At 34.5% G+C, this 22962-nt stretch overlaps 1 protein-coding gene across 1 annotated transcript in view; it reads right to left on the bottom strand.

Annotated features, from left to right (window-relative positions):
• The window catches only part of THBS2 (thrombospondin 2), a 130133-nt gene that overhangs the window by 69311 nt on the left and 37860 nt on the right, over nt 1-22962 (bottom strand). The window contains exons 2-4 of the mRNA XM_053711002.1: nt 22747-22818; nt 20591-21147; nt 18454-18538 (exon numbers count right to left, since the gene is read on the bottom strand). Of these exons, the coding sequence (XP_053566977.1) occupies nt 18454-18538; nt 20591-21147; nt 22747-22813 (709 nt within the window). The 5' untranslated portion in view covers nt 22814-22818. The remainder of the gene's footprint in view (nt 1-18453; nt 18539-20590; nt 21148-22746; nt 22819-22962) is intronic.

The raw sequence follows: 22962 nt of genomic DNA, 5'->3' as shown, positions 1-22962 counted from the left end.
GGAGCCATTGCAGGGAAGTGGGTGTGTGGCCCATCACTGGGGAACTTCCTTCCGCACCCGCAATCTAAGGCAGTTGCTGTGGAGTTTTTTTTGCTGGGAGAGGGTGGTGGGTGCAGTGGAGGGGTGATCTGGGAGGGGGAGGATGTAGGGTATGGAGGGGGGCAGCTACACTACAGAAAAAGTTAGGTTTAAAAAAATAAAATAAAGTTATTTTGCAAAGTGGGTACTGGCAGATAGCTGCCAGTACCCAAAACGGTGTCTAATAGTTAGTGGGGGGGAGGGTTAGAGACTAAGAGCTCTTTGGGGGGGATCAGGCAGGTTGGGGGCTAAGGGGGGATCCTACACAGCAGAATATGATTTTTTTTTTTTTTTTAATAATTAAAAAAAACAAAATAAAACTTTTATTTTAGTACTGCCAGTACTTTCTGCCAGTACTTAAAGGGACAATAAACACTAAATACATGCTAGATAGAATGATGCATTCAAAGAAAAGATTAGTCCATGACTAACATGTAGATGTATTTTTTAAAGTTTCATTAGTTGTTTAAAAAGTGACAAAATAAGTATAAAATTTTAGTGTCTATAAAACACTGGGAGCTGCCATGTTATAACTTGTGTTACCTTCTCTGCTGTGGCCAATTAGGGACAGTTATACATAGGTCACTAGAGTGTGCAGCCAATGGTTGTGCTGGATTTAACAGTGTTCTGCACTTCCATTTTTAACAGGAACTGAAAAGCTCACAATTTCAGAATGGAGTTACAGGCAAAGAGGACAAGATAAATAATGAAAGTATATTGCAGAGTTGTTTTATATATACAATTTATCATTTTATGTTACCATCTCAAAGTGTTTAATGTCCCTTTAAGATGGCGGGGACAATTGTGGGGTGGGGGAGGGAAGAGAGCTGTTTGGGAGGGATCAGGGGATGGGATGTGTCAGGTTGGAGGCTGATTTCTACACTAAAGCTAAAATTAACCCTTCAAGCTCCCTACAAGCTACCTAATTAACCCTGTCACTGCTGGGCATAATACAAGTTTGGTGCGCAGCAGCATTTAGCGGCCTTCTAATTACCAAAAAGCAATGCGAAAGCCATATAAGTCTGCTATATCTGAACGGATCCTAGAGAAGCATTTACAACCATTTGTGCCATAATTGCACAAGCTGTTTGTAAATAATTTCAGTGAGAAACCCAAAGTTAGTGAAAAAGTGAACAATTTTTTTTATTTGATTGCATTTGGCAGTGAAATGGTGGCATGAAATATATCAAAATTGGCCTAGATCAATACTTTGGGTTGCCTACTACACTACCCTAAGCTAAAATTAACCTTACAAGCTCCCTACAAGCTACCTAATTAACCCCTTCACTGCTGGGCTTAATAAAAATGTGGTGTGCAGCGGCATTTAGCGACCTTCTAATTACCAAAAAGCAACGCCAAAGCCATATATGTTATGCTATTTCTGAACAAAGGGGATTCCAGAGAAGCATTTACAACCATTTGTGCCATAATTGCACAAGTTGTTTGTAAATAATTTCAGTGAGAAACCTAATATTTGTGAAAAAGTGACCGATTTTTTTTATTTGATCGCATTTGGCGGTGAAATGGTGGCATGAAATATACCAAAATGGGCCTAGAACAATACTTTGGGATGTCTACTAAAAAAAAAATATATACATGTCAATGGATATTCAGGGATTCCAGACAGATATCAGTGTTCCAATGTAACTATCGCTAATTTTGGAGAAAAAAAAAATGGTTTGGAAATAGCAAAGTGCTATTTGTACTTATTGCCCTATAACTTACAAAAAAGCAAAGAGCATGTAAATATTGGGTATTTCTAAACTCAGGACAAAATTTAGAAACTATTTAGCATGGATGTTTTTTGGTGGTTGTAGATGTGTAACAGATTTTGGCGGTCAAAGTTAGAAAAGGTGTGTTTTTTTCCATTCTTTCATCATATTTTATCATTTTTTTTTAATGGTAATTTATAAGATATGATGAAAATAATAGTATCCTAGAAAGTCCATTTAACCCCTTAATGACAGAGGACTTACCAGGTACGTCATGGAAAAACATTCCCTTAATGACAATTGACGTACCTGGTACGTCCTCTGTTGTTAGAAGCGCTGGAAGCGATCATGATCGCTTCCATTTGCTTACAAGGGATTGTAGTGATGCCTCAATATTGAGGCATCACTGCAATCCCTTATTTTACCCACCGATGCAGAAAGGGCCACTCTGTGCCCCTCCCTGCATCGGACTATAGTGATCTCACATTCGTTGGTGGGTGGGAGCAGCTTCTGGGAGGACCGTTAAGTATATGCTCCCGATCGGTATTAGTCTTGAGTAGTTCCTGCAATATCGGCGGTTGCGGCGGGGGGGGGGAGTGGGGGCTGGTGCGCGCAAAATATGACCGGAAGAAATAGAAAAAAATATATAATTAATGCAGATGCCTGGGGTCCTGGGGATCTTCTTTGAGTAGTAAGGGATCTGGGAGGGGGAGGGATGTAGATTATTAAGGGGGGCCCAGCTACACTACAGAAAACATATTTTTCATCTAAAAAGTAAAAAAAAAAACTATTTTTGGGGGTAAATTGGGTACTGGCAGACAGCTGCCAGTACCCAAGATGGCGGCAAATAGGTAGAGGGGGAGGGTTAGAAAGATGTATGGGGGGATCAGGGAGGTTGTGGGGTAAGGGGGGATGCAGACTGCAGACATTATGAAAAAATAAATAAAAAAAAATAAAAAATGATTTTTATTTCAGTACTGGCAGACTTTCTGCCAGTACTTAAGATGGCGGTGACAATTGTGAGGTGGGGGAGGGAAGAGAGCTGTTTGAGGGAGGTCAGGGGGGGATCAGGGGGTGGGATGTGTCAGGTGGGAGGCTGATCTCTACACTAAAGCTAAAAATTAACCCTACAAGCTACCTAATTAACCCCTTAACTGCTGGGCATATTACAAGTGTGGTGCGCAGCAGCATTTAACGGCCTTATTATTACCAAAAAGCAACGCCAAAGCCATATATGTCTGCTATTTCTGAACAAAGGGGATCCCAGAGAAACATTTACAACCATTTGTGCCATAATTACACAAGCTGTTTGTAAATAATTTCAGTGAGAAACCTAAAATTGTGAAAAATGTAACAGTTTTTTTTTTATTTGATTGTATTTGGCGGTGAAATGGTGGCATGAAATATACCAAAATGGGCCTAGATCAATACTTTGGGATGTCTTCTAAATAAAAATATAGACATGTCAAGGGATATTCAGGGATTCCTGAAAGATATCAGTGTCCCAATGTAACTAGCGCTAATTTAAAAAAAAAAGTGGTTTGGAAATAGCAAAGTGCTACTTGTATTTATGGCCCTATAACTTGCAAAAAAAAAAAAAAGAACATGTAAACATTGGGTATTTCTAAACTCAGGACAAAATTTAGAAACTATTTAGCATGGGTGTTTTTTGGTGGTTGTAGATGTGTAACAGATTTTGGGGGTCAAAGTTAGAAAAAGTGTGTTTTTTCCATTTTTTCCTCATATTTTGTATTTTTTTTTTACAGTAAATTATAAGATATGATGGAAATAATGGTATATTTAGAAAGTCCATTTAATGGCGAGAAAAACGGTATATAATATGTGTGGGTACAGTAAATGAGTAAGAGGAAAATTACAGCTAAACACAAACACTGCAGAAATTTAAAAATAGCCATTGTCATTAAGGGTAAGAAAATTGAAAAATGGTCCGGTCATTAAGGGGTTAATGGCGAGAAAAACGGTATATAATATGTGTGGGTACAGTAAATGAGTAAGAGGAAAATCTCAGCTAAACGCAAACACCGCAGAAATGTAAAAATAGCCCTGGTCCTTAAAGGGACATTAAACCCAAAATTTTTCTTTCATGATTCAGATGGAGAATACCATTTTAAACAACTTTCTAATTTACTTTTATTATCTAATTTGCTTTGTTCTCTTGATATTCTTTCCTGAAAAGCATATCTAGATAGGCTCAATAGCTTCTGATTGGTGGCTACACATAGATGCTTCATGTGATTGGCTCACCCATGTGCATTGCTATTTCTTTAACAAAAGATATCTAAAGAATGAAGCAAATTAGATAGTAAATTGGAATGTTGTTTAAAATTGTATTTTTTATCTGAATCATGAAAGACATTTTTTGGGTTTAATGTCCCTTTAAGGGAAAGAAATTGAAAAATGGCCTTGTCCTTAAAGGGTTAAAGTGTGGTAAACTTTACATTTTTTAAACTCAGGTCCAGAATCTAAGCAATACCTTACTTTTTAATCTACACTCCAGTAAACCACTTCAAAACTCTTCTTTTTTCTTTTTTCTTTTTTTTGGTGAGTGGTTTGAACTGTTCTCCTAGCTACAAAAAAAAAAAGTGCCGTAAGGCTAGAGTGCCATTATTTCACAAAAAAATGAGTTTTGAAGCGTGGAGTATTAGAAAGGCACAGCTAGATTTAAAAGTAAGTTACAGTAAATCTTCATTACAAGTGATCAATTAAAGTCCATCTAAAATATCGCTTAGATTCTGGACCTGATTTTAAAACATGTCAAGTTTATCATCACTTTAACTTTGTGTAAATTAAATTATATAAAAATAATTTTCTATAATTTAGCAAAACAATATGCACATACTATTAATTAGATATGTATTTATGTTTTATTTAATTCTGTTGTGTTTTTCTTTTTCAGTTATATTTATGCTAAACAAAGAATACAAAGAGTGAGGTTTACCAGTTTCATTGTTGCTAGTAAATTACTTGCATAAATATACAAGAACATAACGAGAAATGAGTTCTACATTAAAGGGATAGTCTACTCCAGAATTTTTTATTGTTTAGAAAGATAGATAATCCCGTTATTACCCATTCCCCAGTTTTGCATAACCAAAACAGTAATATTAATATACTTTTTACCTCTGTGAATACCTTGTATCTAAGCCTCTGCAGACTGCCCCCTTATTTCAGTTCTTTTGACAAATTTGCATTTTAACCAAGCAGTGCCATCTCATAAGTAACTCCACAGCATTAACACAATGTTATCTATATGACATGAACTATCGCCCTCTAGCTGTGAAAAACTGTCAAATGCATTCAGATAAGAGGCGGCCTTCAAGGGCTTAAAAATTAGCATATGACAACTAAGAATATCAAGAGAACCAAGCAAAATTGATGATAAAAGTAAATTGAAAGTTTGTTTAAAATGACATGCCCTATCTGAATCATGAAAGTTTAATTTTGACTAGCATTATTTTGTCATGTTAAAAAGTGTTACAATTATGCATTCTAAAATAACAAAAGAAAACATTTGCAAGGTTATTGGATGCATTATAGAATATACAATGGAACTATTGTTCCAACGGGCAATAATTTGGCTTCAAAGAGTAATTAATTGTGCATACTTTGCTTGTAGAGACTAGACCATCGGTATATTTCCAACCTTTAATCTGTCAATAGGATAATGATTTAAAAACTGATTAAGGTTCCCTTAGAATGAAAGCCTTCACATTTCACTGATCTCAGACAATGAAAACAGTAATGGAAAGATTGCTCCTTGACCTACTGTCAGGGTCCTATGAAAATGCAATGTCCCTTCAGGGAATGTAGTCAAAACTTGTAAACTTGCATGAAATTCACACATCCCCCCGGTAAGCTTTGGCATGTCATGTATTTGGATATCTGAGCCAAGAAAAATAAAAGTTCTACCATGCTGAGTTACGCTTACTATTGATATCTCCTTACTTCTGCGGCTTCCTACTTCAGATACACGGACCCTCCGTCAAACATGGTCTGAAATCTGCGGGAGGCCTGTGGTGTTTCCTGACTTTGCATCCTGTGAATGTCTGTGTTACTGACTCACGTACGTGCTTGTTTAATAGGTATCGTTTGTGTAACTCTTTCATAGAAATGAATATACCATATTTCATATAGAAGATGGAAATAACAAGGCATAACCAAATCAAAAGAGAATTGTTTAAATAAATAGCAAGAATGTGATTTGTCTTTGCTACTCTCTTGTGAGTTTAATAAAACTATTTGTCTCCTATTACACAGTGCTGAAGAAGCAGTAAGCTATTTTACACTGCTGCTGTATATATATATATATATATATATATATATATATATATATATATATATATATATATATATATATAATTACTCAAATGTAAACCGATTTTAGGGATAACTAAAGTACATTTGCATAGATGCTTAGTACGAAGAATGGTATGAACAGAATGTTGGAGGGTTGTATTTTTATACATAATTTAGCATGTAAAATAAAATACATACTTAAAGGGACATTAAACACTTTGAGATGGTAATATAAAATGATAAATTGTATATATAAAACAACTCTGCAATATATTTTCATTATTTATTTTGTCCTCTTTGCCTGTAATTCCATTCTGAAATTGTGAGCTTTTCAGTTCCTGTTAGAAATAGAAGTGCAGAACACTGTTAAATCCAGCACAACCATTGGCTGCACACTCTAGTGACCTATGTATAACTGACCCTAATTGGTCATAGCAGAGAAGGTAACACAAGTTACAACATGGCAGCTCCCAGTGTTTTATAGACACTAATACTTTACACTTATTTTGTCACTTTTTAAACAACTAATGAAACTTCAAAAATACATCTACTTGTTAGTCATGGACTAATCTTTTATTTGAATGCATCATTCTATCTAGCATTTATTTAGTGTTTAATGTCCCTTTAAAGGGAATTAAAACCCCAAAATGTTCTTAGTTGATTAAGACAAAGCATACAATTTAAAAAAGTTTCCAATTTACTTTGTTCCCATGATATTCTATGTTGAAGAGATAACTAGGTAGGCATCTGGAGCACTACATGACAGGAAACAGTGCTGCCATCTAGTGCTCTTGTAAATGGATAACATTCTTGCAAAACTGCTGCCATATAGTGCTTTAGAAATGGGCAGGCTACTGAGTTTATACAACTGCTTTTCAACAAAAGATACCAAAGGAACAAAGACAAATCTGTAAGAGAAGTAAATTAGAAAGTACTTTAAAATTGCATGCTCTATTGGAATCATGAAAGAAGAAAAAATGGGTTTTTAATGAAAAAAGATGAGATTTTATATTATTAGATTGTAAGCTCTAAAACTGTTCAGTTTGACAGAATCTACTGGTGCTTTACAAATTATAAATACTATTTAATTACTACTTCTAAAAATAATAATAATATAAAAGTCACAAAAAAATACATTTAAAGGGCCATGAAACCCACATTTTTTCTTTCATGATTTAGAAAAAGAATGCAATTTTAAACATCTTTCTAATTTACTTATATTATCTAATTTGTTTTATTCTCTTGATATTCTTTGCTGAAAAGCATATCTAGATATGCTCAGTAGCTGCTGATTGGTTGCTGCACATAGAAGCCTTGTGTGATTGGCTCACCATGTGCATTGCTTTTTCTTCAACTAAGGATATCTAAAAAATGAAGCAAAATAAATAATAGAAGTAAATTGTAATGTTGTTTAAATTTGTATTCTCTATCTGAATTATGAAAGAAAGATTTTGGGTTTAGTGGCCCTTTGACTAGTTTGAATAATAAAAAATATGTACATGCAAACTATACTGTGAAACAAACATATTTAGACTATTGAATCTTCTTTGAGGCAGTGCAATAGCAAAATGCTTTAAAGTTCTAGTGCATTCTATTACCACATTGTTGCCTGGACAGAACGATGTGTTTAATCCACACAAATGGGTTAAACACATAGATAAAGTCAACTTTACTGATCTGGAGCTGACTATAGCAGCTCATTCAGTCAGTCAGTGGTGTCATGTGTGTGTATTGGCCAATAGCAAGATGTGCATAAGGTTTTGAAATAAACACATAACTTTTTATTGTTCCTTTATGTCCCTAAGATCAAAGAGGATGTTGATATTTAGTACTGAAAATTATGTTGTATGGGATACAATGTCACCCACGTAATAAATGAAAGATATGTTGCCATATAATGATCATGTATCCATATTATGTTACAGCAATTACAAATACACCATTTTCCCAGTATGCCCTCCAGCCTGTGTTAAGGGAAAGGAAAAATCACAATTTGCAAAGGCAGTGAAAGTTCACAAAAATAATACATATTTAAACCTTTAAACATCCATTTAAATAATAAAATTGAAACTGCTGAATGTTAGAAATGCAGATAAAGAACAAAAAACTAACAAAATAAATATTTGTTAGAAAATATATCTACAGTGGTTTTTAAAATGTTCGACACGCCTTTCAAATACAGTTCCCCAACTCTGAAATCTTGATGTGCTTAGTTTTATTTTGGCCTCAGGTATATTAAATACCCAGCATGCATTATTAAATAAACACATCAGACCCAAAACAATGCAAAACTCCTGGACTTGATATGTGTTAGTGACTTGTTTTCTACAGGAAAACAATAAATATACAATTTGGAAGACGTGTGAGGTAGATCTGTGGTATATCTACAAGGAAGTCTGTACATGAAATCCATTTACAACTGAACATATATTGTGTTTATCCAAAAGCATAAAAGATCTACTCTTCATATGTTATAAAATATTATTTAAACCATAAAGCTATTAATATTTCTATTTAAAGGGACAGTAAAGTCAAAATTACACTTTCATGATTCAGATAGAGGATGCAACTTGAAACAATTTTCCAATTTACTTCCATTATTAATATGGGCTCAGTCTTTTTATGTGCACCAATAATGAGGCACCCACTCCTACTGGGCATGTGCAATAGCTCACAATGTATGCATGTATGCGTCTAATTGGGTGATGGCAGTCAGTACATACAGTGGGAAGGGAAATGGAAAAAACACTGATAAATTCAGAGTAAGTGCTGTAGCTGTGTTTTCTATTGTGCTATAGTGGATTCTACTGTATTTAATTGTCCTTTAAATCAAAAGTAAATAATGTTTTACACAAGGCATGCATTTAAATCTATGCATTGCCTTGAGGATGGATGTCTTTTTTTATTTCTAAAAAACTCATTATTAGATCAATATTTTACCTGTCATCATTTTAGTTTATTATAGATCCGCCTGCCCCCCACAGAGAATACTTTTCTCCATTAAATGGCACAGCCAATCAGAAGCTGTGCCTTATGTTAATTTGAAAATGTTAGCACACAAACCCATCTCACTCTTAGCCTTGTCTGAGTGAGTTGCACATGCTCAGTGTAATTGAAGAATGACTTGGCTGGTAATGCACTGTAAACTGTGAATCTGCAAGGGGATTGCGATTCACAGTTTACTTAGAATTCCGCCATAACAACTTCAAGTAGAAGAGTAAAATTGCGCAGCACCATCTTCAAAGTATTTTTTTAGAGAGTGAATATATGATTCCTACAGATTCATAAAATATAATATGATTGTTCATCACTTTCATCAATGTAATGTATTTGTTTCTACTAAATCTATTCTTTTAACACATTTTAAAAATAGATCATATGATATATTTATTTTTATATATCAATGTAATTTGGCGCTCTACAAAAGATTTCCTTCTAGTGAGGTAGCACTCAAGAGTAGGGATGGGCGAATGTGTTTATATTCGAATTTGAATGTTAGAACAAATTTTATTGTACAAATTTGATTTACATAATCGAATGTTGATAAGAACGAATATTCTTAAAAATTCTATAATCTAATGCTATTTACAGTTTTCGAATGTCACTTTTGATTTCGAATGTTTATAATTAGATTGAATGTCCACAATCGAAATTTCGAATGTCACATTCAATTTAACAAATACTATTCAGAAGTTCAAATGTTCATGTGGTAGGGAATTTAGTAAATTGATACAAAATAGATACAAATATATCAATTTGAATGTTTCTATTTCGAATATTACATAATTCAAATCAAATTATTAGAAAAATTCAAATTGAATATTACATTTAAAGAAAGCATCAGAAATACCTTTATATTAAACGAATGTTAGAATGTGGTACAAACATTCGAAATTCAAAACAAACAAATGTGTTAAAATTCGTTTAATTTTTTGAATGTTGAGAAAAAGTTGCCCATCCCTACACATTTTTGCTGTATTTTTTGCATTTGTTTTAAAAAGCAAAACCAGTGGCCCTTTAAGAAATAAAAAAATGAAACAAATGATGATTCAGTAAAACACTCGTCCCACTGAACATGTTACTCTTAAGTCTGGGAAGAATTTTCTGAAGTTGGGTATAGGTTTAATACATCCAGATTTATACTAATTAGGTGGGAAAGGTTTAAGAAGTTTAGATTTACACTATTCACGTGGGAAGGTTTCCAAAGTTCAGATTTAAACTATTCAGGTGGGGAAGGTTTCAAGAGTTCAGATTTACACTATTCAGATGGGAAGGGTTTCAAAAGTTCAGATTTACACTATTCAGATGGGAAAGGTGGGGAAGGTTTTAAATTCAAATGTACACTATTCCAGCGGAAAAAGTTTAAAAAGTTAAAATTTACACTTTTCAGTTGGGAAAGGTATCAGTAATTCAGTTTGCACTATTCAGGTGGAAAAGATTTCAAAATTTCAAATGTAAAATTATTCAATATTCATATACATAAATTATCTTGTCAGTTCATTGATTCCCATGCCAGTCAATAAGTATGTACATTTTTTGTTCTTAGCCAACCTTGACCCCACAAAAAAAACATAATTTATGTAAGAACTTACCTGATAAATTCATTTCTTTCATATTAGCAAGAGTCCATGAGCTAGTGACGTATGGGATATACATTCCTACCAGGAGGGGCAAAGTTTCCCAAACCTAAAAATGCCTATAAATACACCCCTCACCACACCCACAAATCAGTTTAATGCATAGCCAAGAAGTGGGGTGATAAGAAAAAAGTGCGAAAGCATAAAAAATAAGGAATTGGAATAATTGTGCTTTATACAAAAAAATCATAACCACCACAAAAAGGGTGGGCCTCATGGACTCTTGCTAATATGAAAGAAATGAATTTATCAGGTAAGTTCTTACATAAATTATGTTTTCTTTCATGTAATTAGCAAGAGTCCATGAGCTAGTGGTGTATGGGATAATGACTACCCAAGATGTGGATCTTCCACGCAAGAGTCACTAGAGAGGGAGGGATAAAATAAAGACAGCCAATTCCGCTGAAAAAAATCCACACCCAAAATAAAGTTTAAATCTTATAATGAAAAAAACTGAAATTATAAGCAGAAGAATCAAACTGAAACAGCTGCCTGAAGTACTTTTCTACCAAAAACTGCTTCAGAAGAAGAAAACACATCAAAATGGTAGAATTTAGTAAAAGTATGCAAAGAAGACCAAGTTGCTGCTTTGCAAATCTGATCAACCGAAGCTTCATTCCTAAACGCCCAGGAAGTAGCAACTGACCTAGTAGAATGAGCTGTAATCCTTTGAGGCGGAGTTTTACCCGACTTGACATAAGCATGATGAATTAAAGATTATAACCAAGATGCCAAATAAATGCCAGAGGCCTTCTGACCTTTCCTAGAACCGGAAAAGATAACAAATAGACTAGAAGTCTTTCGGAAATTCTTAGTGGCTTCAACATAATATTTCAAAGCTCTAACTACATCCAAAGAATGCAATGATCTCTCCTTAGAATTCTTAGGATTAGGACATATTGAAGGAACCACAATTTCTCTACTAATGTTGTTAGAATTCACAACCTTAGGTAAAAATTTAAAAGAAGTTCGCAACACCGCCTTATCCTGATGAAAAATCAGAAAAGGAGACTCACAAGAAAGAGCAGATAATTCAGAAACTCTTCTAGCAGAAGAGATGGTCAAAAGAAACAAAACTTTCCAAGAAAGTAATTTAATGCCCAATGAATGCATAGGTTCAAACGGAGGAGCTTGAAGAGCCCCCAGAACCAAATTCAAACTCCAAGGAGGACAAATTGACTTAATGACAGGTTTTATACGAACCAAAGCTTGTACAAAACAATGAATATCAGGAAGATTAGCAATCTTTCTGTGAAAAAGAACAGAAAGAGCAGAGATTTGTCCTTTCAAGGAACTTGCAGACAAACCTTTATCCAAACCATCCTGAAGAAACTGTAAAATTCTCGGAATTCTAAAAGAATGCCAGGAAAAATGATGAGAAAGACACCAAGAAATGTAAGTCTTCCAGACTCTATAATATATCTTCCTAGATACAGATTTACAAAACAATGAATATCAGGAAGATTAGCAATCTTTCTGTGAAAAAGAACAGAAAGAGCAGAGATTTGTCCTTTCAAGTCACTTGCAGACAAACCTTTATCCAAACCATCCTGAAGAAACTGTAAAATTCTCGGAATTCTAAAAGAATGCCAGGAAAAATGATGAGAAAGACACCAAGAAATGTAAGTCTTCCAGACTCTATAATATATCTTCCTAGATACAGATTTACGAGCCTGTAACATAGTATTAATCACAGAGTCAGAGAAACCTCTTTGACTAAGAATCAAGCGTTCAATCTCCATACCTTTAAATTTAAGGATTTGAGATCCTGATGGAAAAAAAGGACCTTGCGACAGAAGGTCTGGTCTTAACGGAAGAGTCCACAGTTGGCAAGAGGCCATCCGGACAAGATCCGCATACCAAAACCTGTGAGGCCATGCTGGAGCCACCAGCAGAACAAACGAGCATTCCTTCAGAATCTTGGAGATTACTCTTGGAAGAAGAACTAGAGGTGGAAAGATATAGGCAGGATGATGCTTCCGCTTGAGGATCCCTGGATCTGGACAGATACCTGGGAAGTTTCTTGTTTAGATGAGAAGCCATCAGATCTATTTCTGGAAGTCCCCACATTTGAACAATCTGAAGAAATACCTCTGGGTGAAGAGACCATTCGCCCGGATGTAACGTTTGGCGACTGAGATAATCCGCTTCCCAATTGTCTATACCTGGGATATGAACCACAGAAATTAGACAGGAGCTGGATTCCGCCCATACCAGTATTCGAGATACTTCTTTCATAGCCAGAGGGCTGTGAGTCCCTCCTTGATGATTGATATATGCCACAGTTGTGACATTGTCTGTCTGAAAACAAATGAACGATTCTCTCTTTAGAAGAGGCCATGACTGAAGAGCTCTGAAAATTGCACGGAGTTCCAAAATATTGATTGGCAATCTCACCTCCTGAGATTCCCAAACCCCTTGTGCTGTCAGAGACCCCCAAACAGCTCCCCAACCTGTCAGACTTGCATCTGTTGAAATTACAGTCCAGGTCGGAAGAACAAAAGAAGCCCCCTGAACTAAACGATGGTGATCTGTCCACCACGTCAGAGAGTGTCGTACAATCGGTTTTAAAGATATTAATTGAGATATCTTTGTGTAATCCCTGCACCACTGGTTCAGCATACAGAGCTGAAGAGGTCGCATGTGAAAACGAGCAAAGGGGATCGCGTCCGATGCAGCAGTCATAAGACCTAGAATTTCCATGCATAAGGCTACCGAAGGGAATGATTGTGATTGAAGGTTTTCGACAAGCTGAGATCAATTTTAGACGTCACTTGTCTGTCAGAGACAGAGTCATGGACACTGAATCTATCTGGAAACCTAAAAAGGTTACCCTTGTCTGAGGAATCAATGAACTTTTCGGTAAATTGATCCTCCAACCATGATCTTGAAGAAACAACACAAGTCGATTCGTATGAGATTCTGCTAAATGTGAAGACTGAGCAAGTACCAAGATATCGTCCAAATAAGGAAATACCACAATACCCTGTTCTCTGATTACAGACAGAAGGGCACCGAGAACCTTTGTAAAAATTCTTGGAGCTGTTGCTAGGCCAAACGGCAGAGCCACAAACTGGTAATGCTTGTCTAGGAAAGAGAATCTCAGAAACTGATAGTGATCTGGATGAATCGGAATATGCAGATATGCATCCTGTAAATCTATTGTGGACATATAATGCCCTTGCTGAACAAAAGGCAGGATAGTCCTTATAGTTACCATTTTGAATGTTGGTATCCTTACATAACGATTCAATATTTTTAGATCCAGAACTGGTCTGAAGGAATTTTCCTTCTTTGGTACAATGAAGAGATTTGAATAAAACCCCAGCCCCTGTTCCAGAACTGAAACTGGCATAATTACTCCAGCCAATTCTATATCTGAAACACATTTCAGAAATGCTAGAGCCTTCGCTGGATTTACTGGGACACGGGAAAGAAAAAATCTCTTTGCAGGAGGCCTTATCTTGAAGCCAATTCTGTACCCTTCTTAAACAATGTTCTGAATCCAAAGATTGTGAATTGAATTGATCCAAATTTCTTTGAAAAATCGTAATCTGCCCCCTACCAGCTGAGCTGGAATGAGGGCCGCACCTTCATGTGGACTTGGGAGCTGGCTTTGGTTTTCTAAAAGGCTTGGATTTATTCCAGACTGGAGATGGTTTCCAAACTGATACCGCTCCTGTGGGTGAAGGATCAGGCTTTTGTTCCTTATTGTGACGAAAGGAACGAAAACGATTATTAGACCTAAATTTACCTTTAGATTTTTTATCCTGTGGTAAAAAAGTTCCTTTCCCTCCAGTAACAGTTGAGATAATAGAATCCAACTGAGAACCAAATAATTTATTACCCTGGAAAGAAAGGGAAAGCAAAGTAGACTTAGAAGACATATCAGCATTCCAAGTTTTAAGCCATAAAGCTCTTCTAGCTAAAATAGCTAGAGACATATACCTGACATCAACTCTAATGATATCAAAGATGGCATCACAAATAAAGTTATTAGCATTTTGAAGAAGATTAACAATGCTATGAGAATTATGATCTGTTACTTGTTGCGCTAAAGCTTCTAACCAAAAAGTTGAAGCTGCAGCAACATCCGCTAAAGATATAGCAGGTCTAAGAAGATTACCTGAACATAAGTAAGCTTTTCTTAGAAAGGATTCAATCTTCCTATCTAAAGGATCCTTAAAGGAAGTACTATCTGCCGTAGGAATAGTAGTACGTTTAGCAAGAGTAGAGACAGCCCCATCAACTTTAGGGATTTTGTCCCAAAACTCTAATCTGTCAGATGGCACAGGATATAATTGCTTAAAACGTTTAGAAGGAGTAAATGAATTACCCAAATTATTCCATTCCCTGGAGATTACTTCAGAAATAGCATCAGGGACAGGAAAAACTTCTGGAATAACTACTGGAGATTTAAAAACCTTATTTAAATGTTTAGATTTAGTATCAAGAGGACCAGAATCCTCTATTTCTAATGCAATTAAGACTTCTTTAAGCAAAGAACGAATAAATTACATTTTGAATAAATATGAAGATTTATCAGCATCAACCTCTGAGACAGAATCCTCTGAACCAGAGGAACCATTATCAGAATCAGAATGATGATGTTCATTTAAAAATTCATCTGAAAAATGAGAAGTTTTAAAAGACCTTTTACGTTTACTAGAAGGAGGAATAACAGACATAGCCTTCTTAATGGATTTAGAAACAAAATCTCTTATGTTAACAGGAACACTCTGAGTATTAGATGTTGACGGAACAGCAACAGGTAATGTAACATTACTAAAGGAAATATTATCTGCATTAACAAGTTTGTCATGACATTCATTACAAACAACAGCTGGAGGAACAGATACCACAAGTTTACAGCAGATACACTTAACTTTGGTAGATCCAGCACCAGGCAGCGTTTTTCCAGAAGTATCTTCTGACTCAGTGTCAATCTGGGACATCTTGCAATATGTAATAGAAAAAACAACATATAAAGCAAAATTGATCAAATTCCTTAAATGACAGTTTCAGGAATGGGGAAAAATGCCACTGAACAAGCTTCTAGCAACCAGAAGCAATAAATAATGAGACTTAAATAATGTGGAGACAATAGTGACGCCCATATTTTTTAGCGCCAAAAATGATGCCACATCCGGAACGCCGACACCTTTGGCGCAAAAAAACCCCGTCAAAAATGACGCAACTTCCGGCGACACGTATGACGCCGGAAACAGAAAAAAAATTTTGCGCCAAAAAAGTCAGCGCCAAGTATGACGCAATAAAATGAAGCATTTTCAGCCCTCGCGAGCCTAACAGCCCACAGGGAAAAAAGTCAAATTTTAAGGTAAGAAAAAAATTGATTTATTCATATGCATGATCCCAAATATGAAACTGACTGTCTGAAATAAGGAACGTTGAACATCCTGAGTCAAGGCAAATAAATGTTTGAATACATATATTTAGAACTTTATATAAAAGTGCCCAACCATAGCTTAGAGTGTCACAAAAAATAAGACTTACTTACCCCAGGACACTCATCTACATGTAGTAGAAAGCCAAACCAGTACTGAAACGAGAATCAGTAGAGATAATGGTATATATAAGAGTATATCGTCGATCTGAAAAGGGAGGTAAGAGATGAATCTCTACGACCGATAACAGAGAACCTATTAAATAGATGTGACCGTATGAAATAGACCCCGTAGAAGGAGATCATTGAATTCAAATAGGCAATACTCTCCTCACATCCCTCTGACATTCACTGCACGCTGAGAGGAAAACCGGGCTCCAACCTGCTGCGGAGCGCATATCAACGTAGAATCTAGCACAAACTTACTTCACCACCTCCATAGGAGGCAAAGTTTGTAAAAACTGATTTGTGGGTGTGGTGAGGGGTGTATTTATAGGCATTTTGAGGTTTGGGAAACTTTGCCCCTCCTGGTAGGAATGTATATCCCATACGTCACTAGCTCATGGACTCTTGCTAATTACATGAAAGAAAGAAAAAGTTTGTGCTGTTGCTAACTTGTAGCAGTAGCTACTACTTTAGCTTTATTTAAAGCAGTGTTTTTCAACCAGTGTGTCTTGGCACACTAGTGTGCCGTGAAAGATCCTCAGGTGTGCCGCGGCAGACTGACAACAGTGCGGGGGTGTTTGTGAATGAATGTCAATATATCATGTATAGTTTGTAGGAGGCATGGCATGACAGCACAGTACAGTGTGTGTGTGTATATATATATATATATATATATATATATATATACTGTATATATATCCTGTATTAGGCTACAATGTGTGATTTTGTAAAATTTTGGGATGGTGGTGTGCCACAGGATTTTTTAATGTAAAAAAGTGTGCCACGGCAAAAAAAAGGTTGCAAATCACTGATTTAAAGGGACAGTAAAGTCATAATTAGACATTCATGATTTAGACAGAACATACAATTTTAAACAACTTTCCAATTTACTTATATTATTTAATTTGCTTCTTTCTTTTGTTATCATTTGCTGAAAGGTGTATCTAGGAAAGCTCAGGAGCAGCAAAGAACCTAGGTTCTAGTTGCTGATTGGTGGCTGCATATATATATAATGATTGTCATTGGCTCACTTATGTGTTCAGTTAGAAACCATTATTGCACTGCTGCTCATTTAACAAATGATACCAAGAGAATGAAACAAATTTGGTAATAGAAGTAAACTGGAAAGTTGTTTAAAATTATATGTTCTACCTAAATCATGAAAGAAAATGTTTGGGTTTTATGTCCCTTTAAGTTTAAAGGGACACTGAACCCCAATTATTTCTTTCATAGTTCAGATAGAGCATGCACTTTTAAGCAACTTTCTAATTTACTCCTATTATCAATTTTTCTTCGTTCTCTTGCTATCTTTATTGGAAAATCATGAATGTAAATCACAGCAGCCAGCCCATTTTAGATTCAGCACCATGGATAGAGCTTGCTTATTGGAGGCTGACATTTACCCATCAATAAGCAAGCATAACCCAGGTTCTCAACCAAAAATGGTCCGGCTCCTATGCATCACATTCCTGCTTTGTAAATAAAGATAGCAAGAGAACGAAGAAAAATTGATAATAGGAGTAAATTAGAAAGTTGCTTAAATTGCATGCTCTATCTGAACCATGAAAGAAAAAAAATTTGTTTAGTGTCCCTTTAAGCTACTGTCCATCTGCTCCTCTACTGCCCTATAAATGTTCCCTATATGGAAAAAGTGTTTAAAAAATTTCCATTAATAAATGACTAATGTTGCTAAAACTGGTCAAACTGCACAATTAACAAATCTTGGAAAATACAAAAAAAAAGTTTTTTTTTTTCATGATTCATCATAAACAATCGTTTTATCTGTGCACATCTAATTCAGAATATTTCTTTTCTTTTTTTTTACATCGTTATGTCAGGAATAAAAAAAATGTAACTAATGTTTTTTTTCTTCAAAACCCATAAAAGTATGGTTCTGTTTTTTAATATATAGTTAAATAAATGTTTCCGATGATAAGAATACATTTCTACAATGGTTATACCAATATAAATCAAAAAAAGATTAGATAATGGAAAAGCTGGCATCCTTGTATGACATTGTTTGTCGTATTTGAGTTGCACATTGTTTGAAACTAAATGAAGAATTCAAGAAGATTCCTTTGGAAAAGAAAATATAAAAAGACATAACAGAATCTTGTAAAACACAAAGAAATATATGTACCTGCATGGTTTAGCTGACAACCTTTCTTCCTTAAAATATCATCAACTGTAGTATCAAAAATTAAATGGACACTTTGAAGTAGTCCCTGAAAAAACAAACATTAAAAAGATTAACTATGAATATAACCTAATAGTGTGGTATATTTCAATGCATTAGAAGAGCCATGCATAGTGATACAAGTAGGTGTTCAAAAGATTTTAATTTAAAGGGACATGAAACCCAAATTTTTTCTTTCATGATTTAGAAAGAGCATGCAATTTTAAACAACTTTCCAATTTATTTCTATTATCTCATTTGCTTCATTCTCTTGATATCCTTTGTTGAAAAGCATATCTAGCTGATGATTGGTGGCTGAAAATAGATTGGCTCACCCATGTGCATTGTTATTTCTTCAACAAACAATATCTAAAGAATGAAGCAAATTAAATAATGGAAGTAAAATGGAATGTTGTTTAAAATGGTATTCTCTATCAGAATCATGAAAGAAATTGTGAGTTTCATGTCCCTTTACAACCTTTCCAATAGAAAATTCAGCGTTAGTATTATTTGCAATTCTTTTCTCTGCATAAACTACAAAAATACTGCACAATGAATAAATTCTACAGCATTAGTCCAAACTATTAGTATAGACTTGTGTCACAGTTTTTTAAACAAGGTTTTGTATTATTTTTTTAAACAGTGTTTTAGTACTTTTTAAAAACAAAAGCATTCTGTTTTTTAAACATCATATTTTGGCTGTTTACGTGGCCTTTCTATCAATGTTTAGGTAATTGCTCATTCTCAACTTAGGCTTATTTTCCATTGAGGTGGTAAAGTTTGGAAACTGGCAGTAACATAAAAATTCTCCATAGATTTTAGATAAATGTTTATAGCGCATGTTTCCACAATTTACAACCTCAATGGAAGCTAGACCTTAGACTGCAAAAAAGTATTTTATTGAATATTTTTTTTTACAAATATAGCTCAAATCTAATAAGATACATACACAATTAATTACTATAAAGTATTTGGTTGTTTTAAACGTGAAAAATAATAGCATGCAAACTTAGTTGAAATTATTAATTGCACACCTCAGAAATTTAAATAATTGGTTAAGTAACAAACAGGCAGATAGACACACAAAATGACAGACGGCTATAGATCATAGATGAATGATTAACCAAGAGATAGATAAACAGACAGATAGATAGATGATATATAGATAGATGATAGATAGATGATAGATAGATGATAGATAGATAGATAGATAGATAGATAGATAGATAGATAGATAGATAGATGATAGATAGATCTTAAGTTAGACTTGAATTGGCAGACCCCTAATAGAGTTATAGGGACATTATACACTCATTTTTTCTTTGCATAAATGTTTTGTAAATTATCTATTTATATAGCCCTTAAAGTTGTTGTTGTTTTTTAATGTATAGTTTTGCTTATTTTTAAATAACATTGCTCTGAAACCAAGCCCCAAAGTTTTATGAGAATACCGTCAGCTACCTACTCCAGCTTGCTCCTGTTTGTATAAAGGGTCTTTTCATATGCAAAAGAAGGGGGAGGGGGGAGTGTCTTATTTCCCACTTGCAATAGTCTTTCCAGCTACCTTTTCAACAGAGTTAAACTGAGAGCTTCTAAGTAAGTTTTTAAACAGTTTTATACTGGATTTTTATATCAGTATCTGTGCATCTTATTCTTTGTAGTAGTGTCTATTACATGCAGTTATATTAAAATGAGTGTATACTGTCCCTTTAACTGTACCATCCTCTAAGGATACAAGGGTAATGCCTTGATTGCTATTTTTTATTATTATTTTTAAGTCAGAGCAATGCAGTTTGAGTCCCAAATCCCCTTTTGGTTTAAAAATGAATACAATTAATTTTAAGGTTTTAGCTCTAATCTAAAAAACATGAAGGACTGTTTTAGATTTTGATTGTAACAATTTGAAATGCAACTATCCTTCTGAATACCCCTGTTACAAGCATCATTTAAATGATAGTATGTGAAATAACATAAGTAACATTTTACATGCACAAGAAAAAGCCCATGGCTAATATATCTATTTTGGAAATAATTAGTGTGAAAATAGGTAAGAAGTGTAATATAAATACTGTTTTTTCTAAAAAGAGCAATATTTGCTTACCCTGAAATGGTTTTCTCTTATAGAACCTTTAGCTAAATACATCTTGCTGTTGTCAGATTTCAAATGTTCATAGAATGTCTCCTCCAGGCGGAAACTGTCAATAAGGTCACAGCCAACATAGAGATTGAAGTTTTCTCCAGACACTTGAATTGTAACATTTTTCCACTGAGAATCAGCAAGGTCAACATCTTCCAAGGAGATAACGTTCTGAGATCCATCATACCAATAAATTAGGTCCAGAGTATTGGCTTTTCCATTTGAAACCAATTCGAACAGTCTGTTGGAGATGCCAGGACCTTCTATAGCAAGAAGAGTTCCCCTGTTCTGCTTATCCTGTCTGAAGGTGGATGTAAGGATAAAACCTTCATTGAGCTGGATCAAATCTATAATTCTTTTCATTTTTTCAGCATTAACGGGTGGTATGTGGTCAAACCGAAGAAAACGAAATGCTGGAGTATTTGGTTCCTGTCCACGAAATATTTTTGCACCAACTGTCCTTTTGTTTATGTTACTGATTTCAATAAGATCAAATGAGGTTTCATCTTCTTTTTCTTCATCTGAAATTACACAATAATATCATGAATATATATATATATATTAAAACCAACGTTAAATGTAACATAATTATTTATCCTTCATATTTTAACAAACCTTTAAAATAATCAAAACATAAATAGACATGTTTTCTATCCAAATTTACAAATTTGTAATAAGGATGAACATGTGAACACAGGTTACTCCTGTATCACCTAAGCATCTCTGTCAATTTTACAAGGGCATGGAAATTATGTATTGACTTTAATAGATTAATTAGATTCCCTTCCTTTTGTCTCTAATTACAGGTTAGACTGCAAGTTCTTTAGGAAGCAGGATCATGAAATATGCTGGTATGTTACAATTAAAGATAATAATCATATAGAAAATAATAATTCCCTTTGGTTGATACGATGCATGTCTCTTTAAACACAGCATCTTTTTGTAGTAACAAAATATGTGACATATCATCCTTTATAAAAAGATTTGCCTGCTTCCCAATAATCTATTATTTTGTAGTTACCTTGCGTAAAGGCTGGTACCACCAATTAAAAGGTTGTATAAGTTAGTCTGGTTAGAGCTGTCAGTAGCACTCTCTGTATGCCTTTAATTGCAAAAGGCCTAAGGAGGGCACTTCTGACATCACTGCCTCACTAGAGGGTGTTGAATCATTAATTTGTGAGTAACTAGTTACACTTTAATTATATGTTAATGAATTAATTAATTAATTAATTTAATTATATAAGCATTTGTTTAAAAGATAATTAATAAAAAAATGAAATTAAAGAAAAAGTATTAACTGAAGAAAAACTCAATAACGCATTTGCAATTGTGTAATTTCTCAACATGTACAGTTCAGGACATAAATTACAATAAATTATCAAGTTCAAAGGAGGCTCGGTATGTGATCCCAAACTTTTACTATGTCACTATTAATTCAGATTCATCTGTATTTATGTTATAGTTTACAATGATGACTTGTTGCATCATGTTTATTTTGTCCAAGAATGTAAGAATTTCAATAGTCAATTTCACCCATTTACTCAGGTCAAAAGAATTTAATAAAACAGATGAAAATACTGTGTTTCTGAATTAAAAAAATCTTCAAAAGTGAGCCTCATAGATGATTTTGTTGTACCCATTTGTGTGGGTGACGTCTTAAAGGAACATTGTACATTAGATTTTTCTTTGCACAAATGTTTTGTAGATGATCCATTTATATTGCCCATCTGGGGGTGTTTTTGTAAAAATGTATAGTTTGCTTATTTTTAAATTACATTGTGCTGATTTTCAGTCTCCTAACCAAGCCCCAGAGCTTTAGATGTATACTAATGTATACAGACTCCAGATTGCTTCTGTTTTCATATCCAGGTGGGAGGGGAGGGTCTGCTCTCAGCCTCTTTCAGTGGGTGCCCCAGGCTAATCTCATGAATAGTGCTAAATTGGGAGCTTCTACGTATATATTTTTAAAAGATTTTATACTGTATTTTTAGATCAGTATCTGTGCATATTCTTCTTTATTGTAGTGTATATTACATGCTGTTATATGCAAATTGATGTATATTGTCCCTTTAACTGTGATTTTATTCACTAATCGATAGATTACATATTAAATATTATACCTTCACAGTGTATCGAGATGCAGAAAGATAGCAACACAGTCAGCCAAAACAGTCTTCTCTGTAGCATAACTCCTAAAATAGAAATCAAAATATTTGCTCATCAGAATTTTGTAAGAGATGTAAAAATACATTAAGTACACACAAGATTTTACTTTAGAATCACAGTATCCTCTAATGCAGGGATGGGGAACCTTTGCACTCCTGATGTTTCAGAAC

Source organism: Bombina bombina, chromosome 4 (assembly GCF_027579735.1).
Source record: "Bombina bombina isolate aBomBom1 chromosome 4, aBomBom1.pri, whole genome shotgun sequence".
In the NCBI taxonomy this organism is placed as follows: domain Eukaryota; kingdom Metazoa; phylum Chordata; class Amphibia; order Anura; family Bombinatoridae; genus Bombina; species Bombina bombina.
This window is presented reverse-complemented; position numbering and strand designations above follow the sequence as displayed.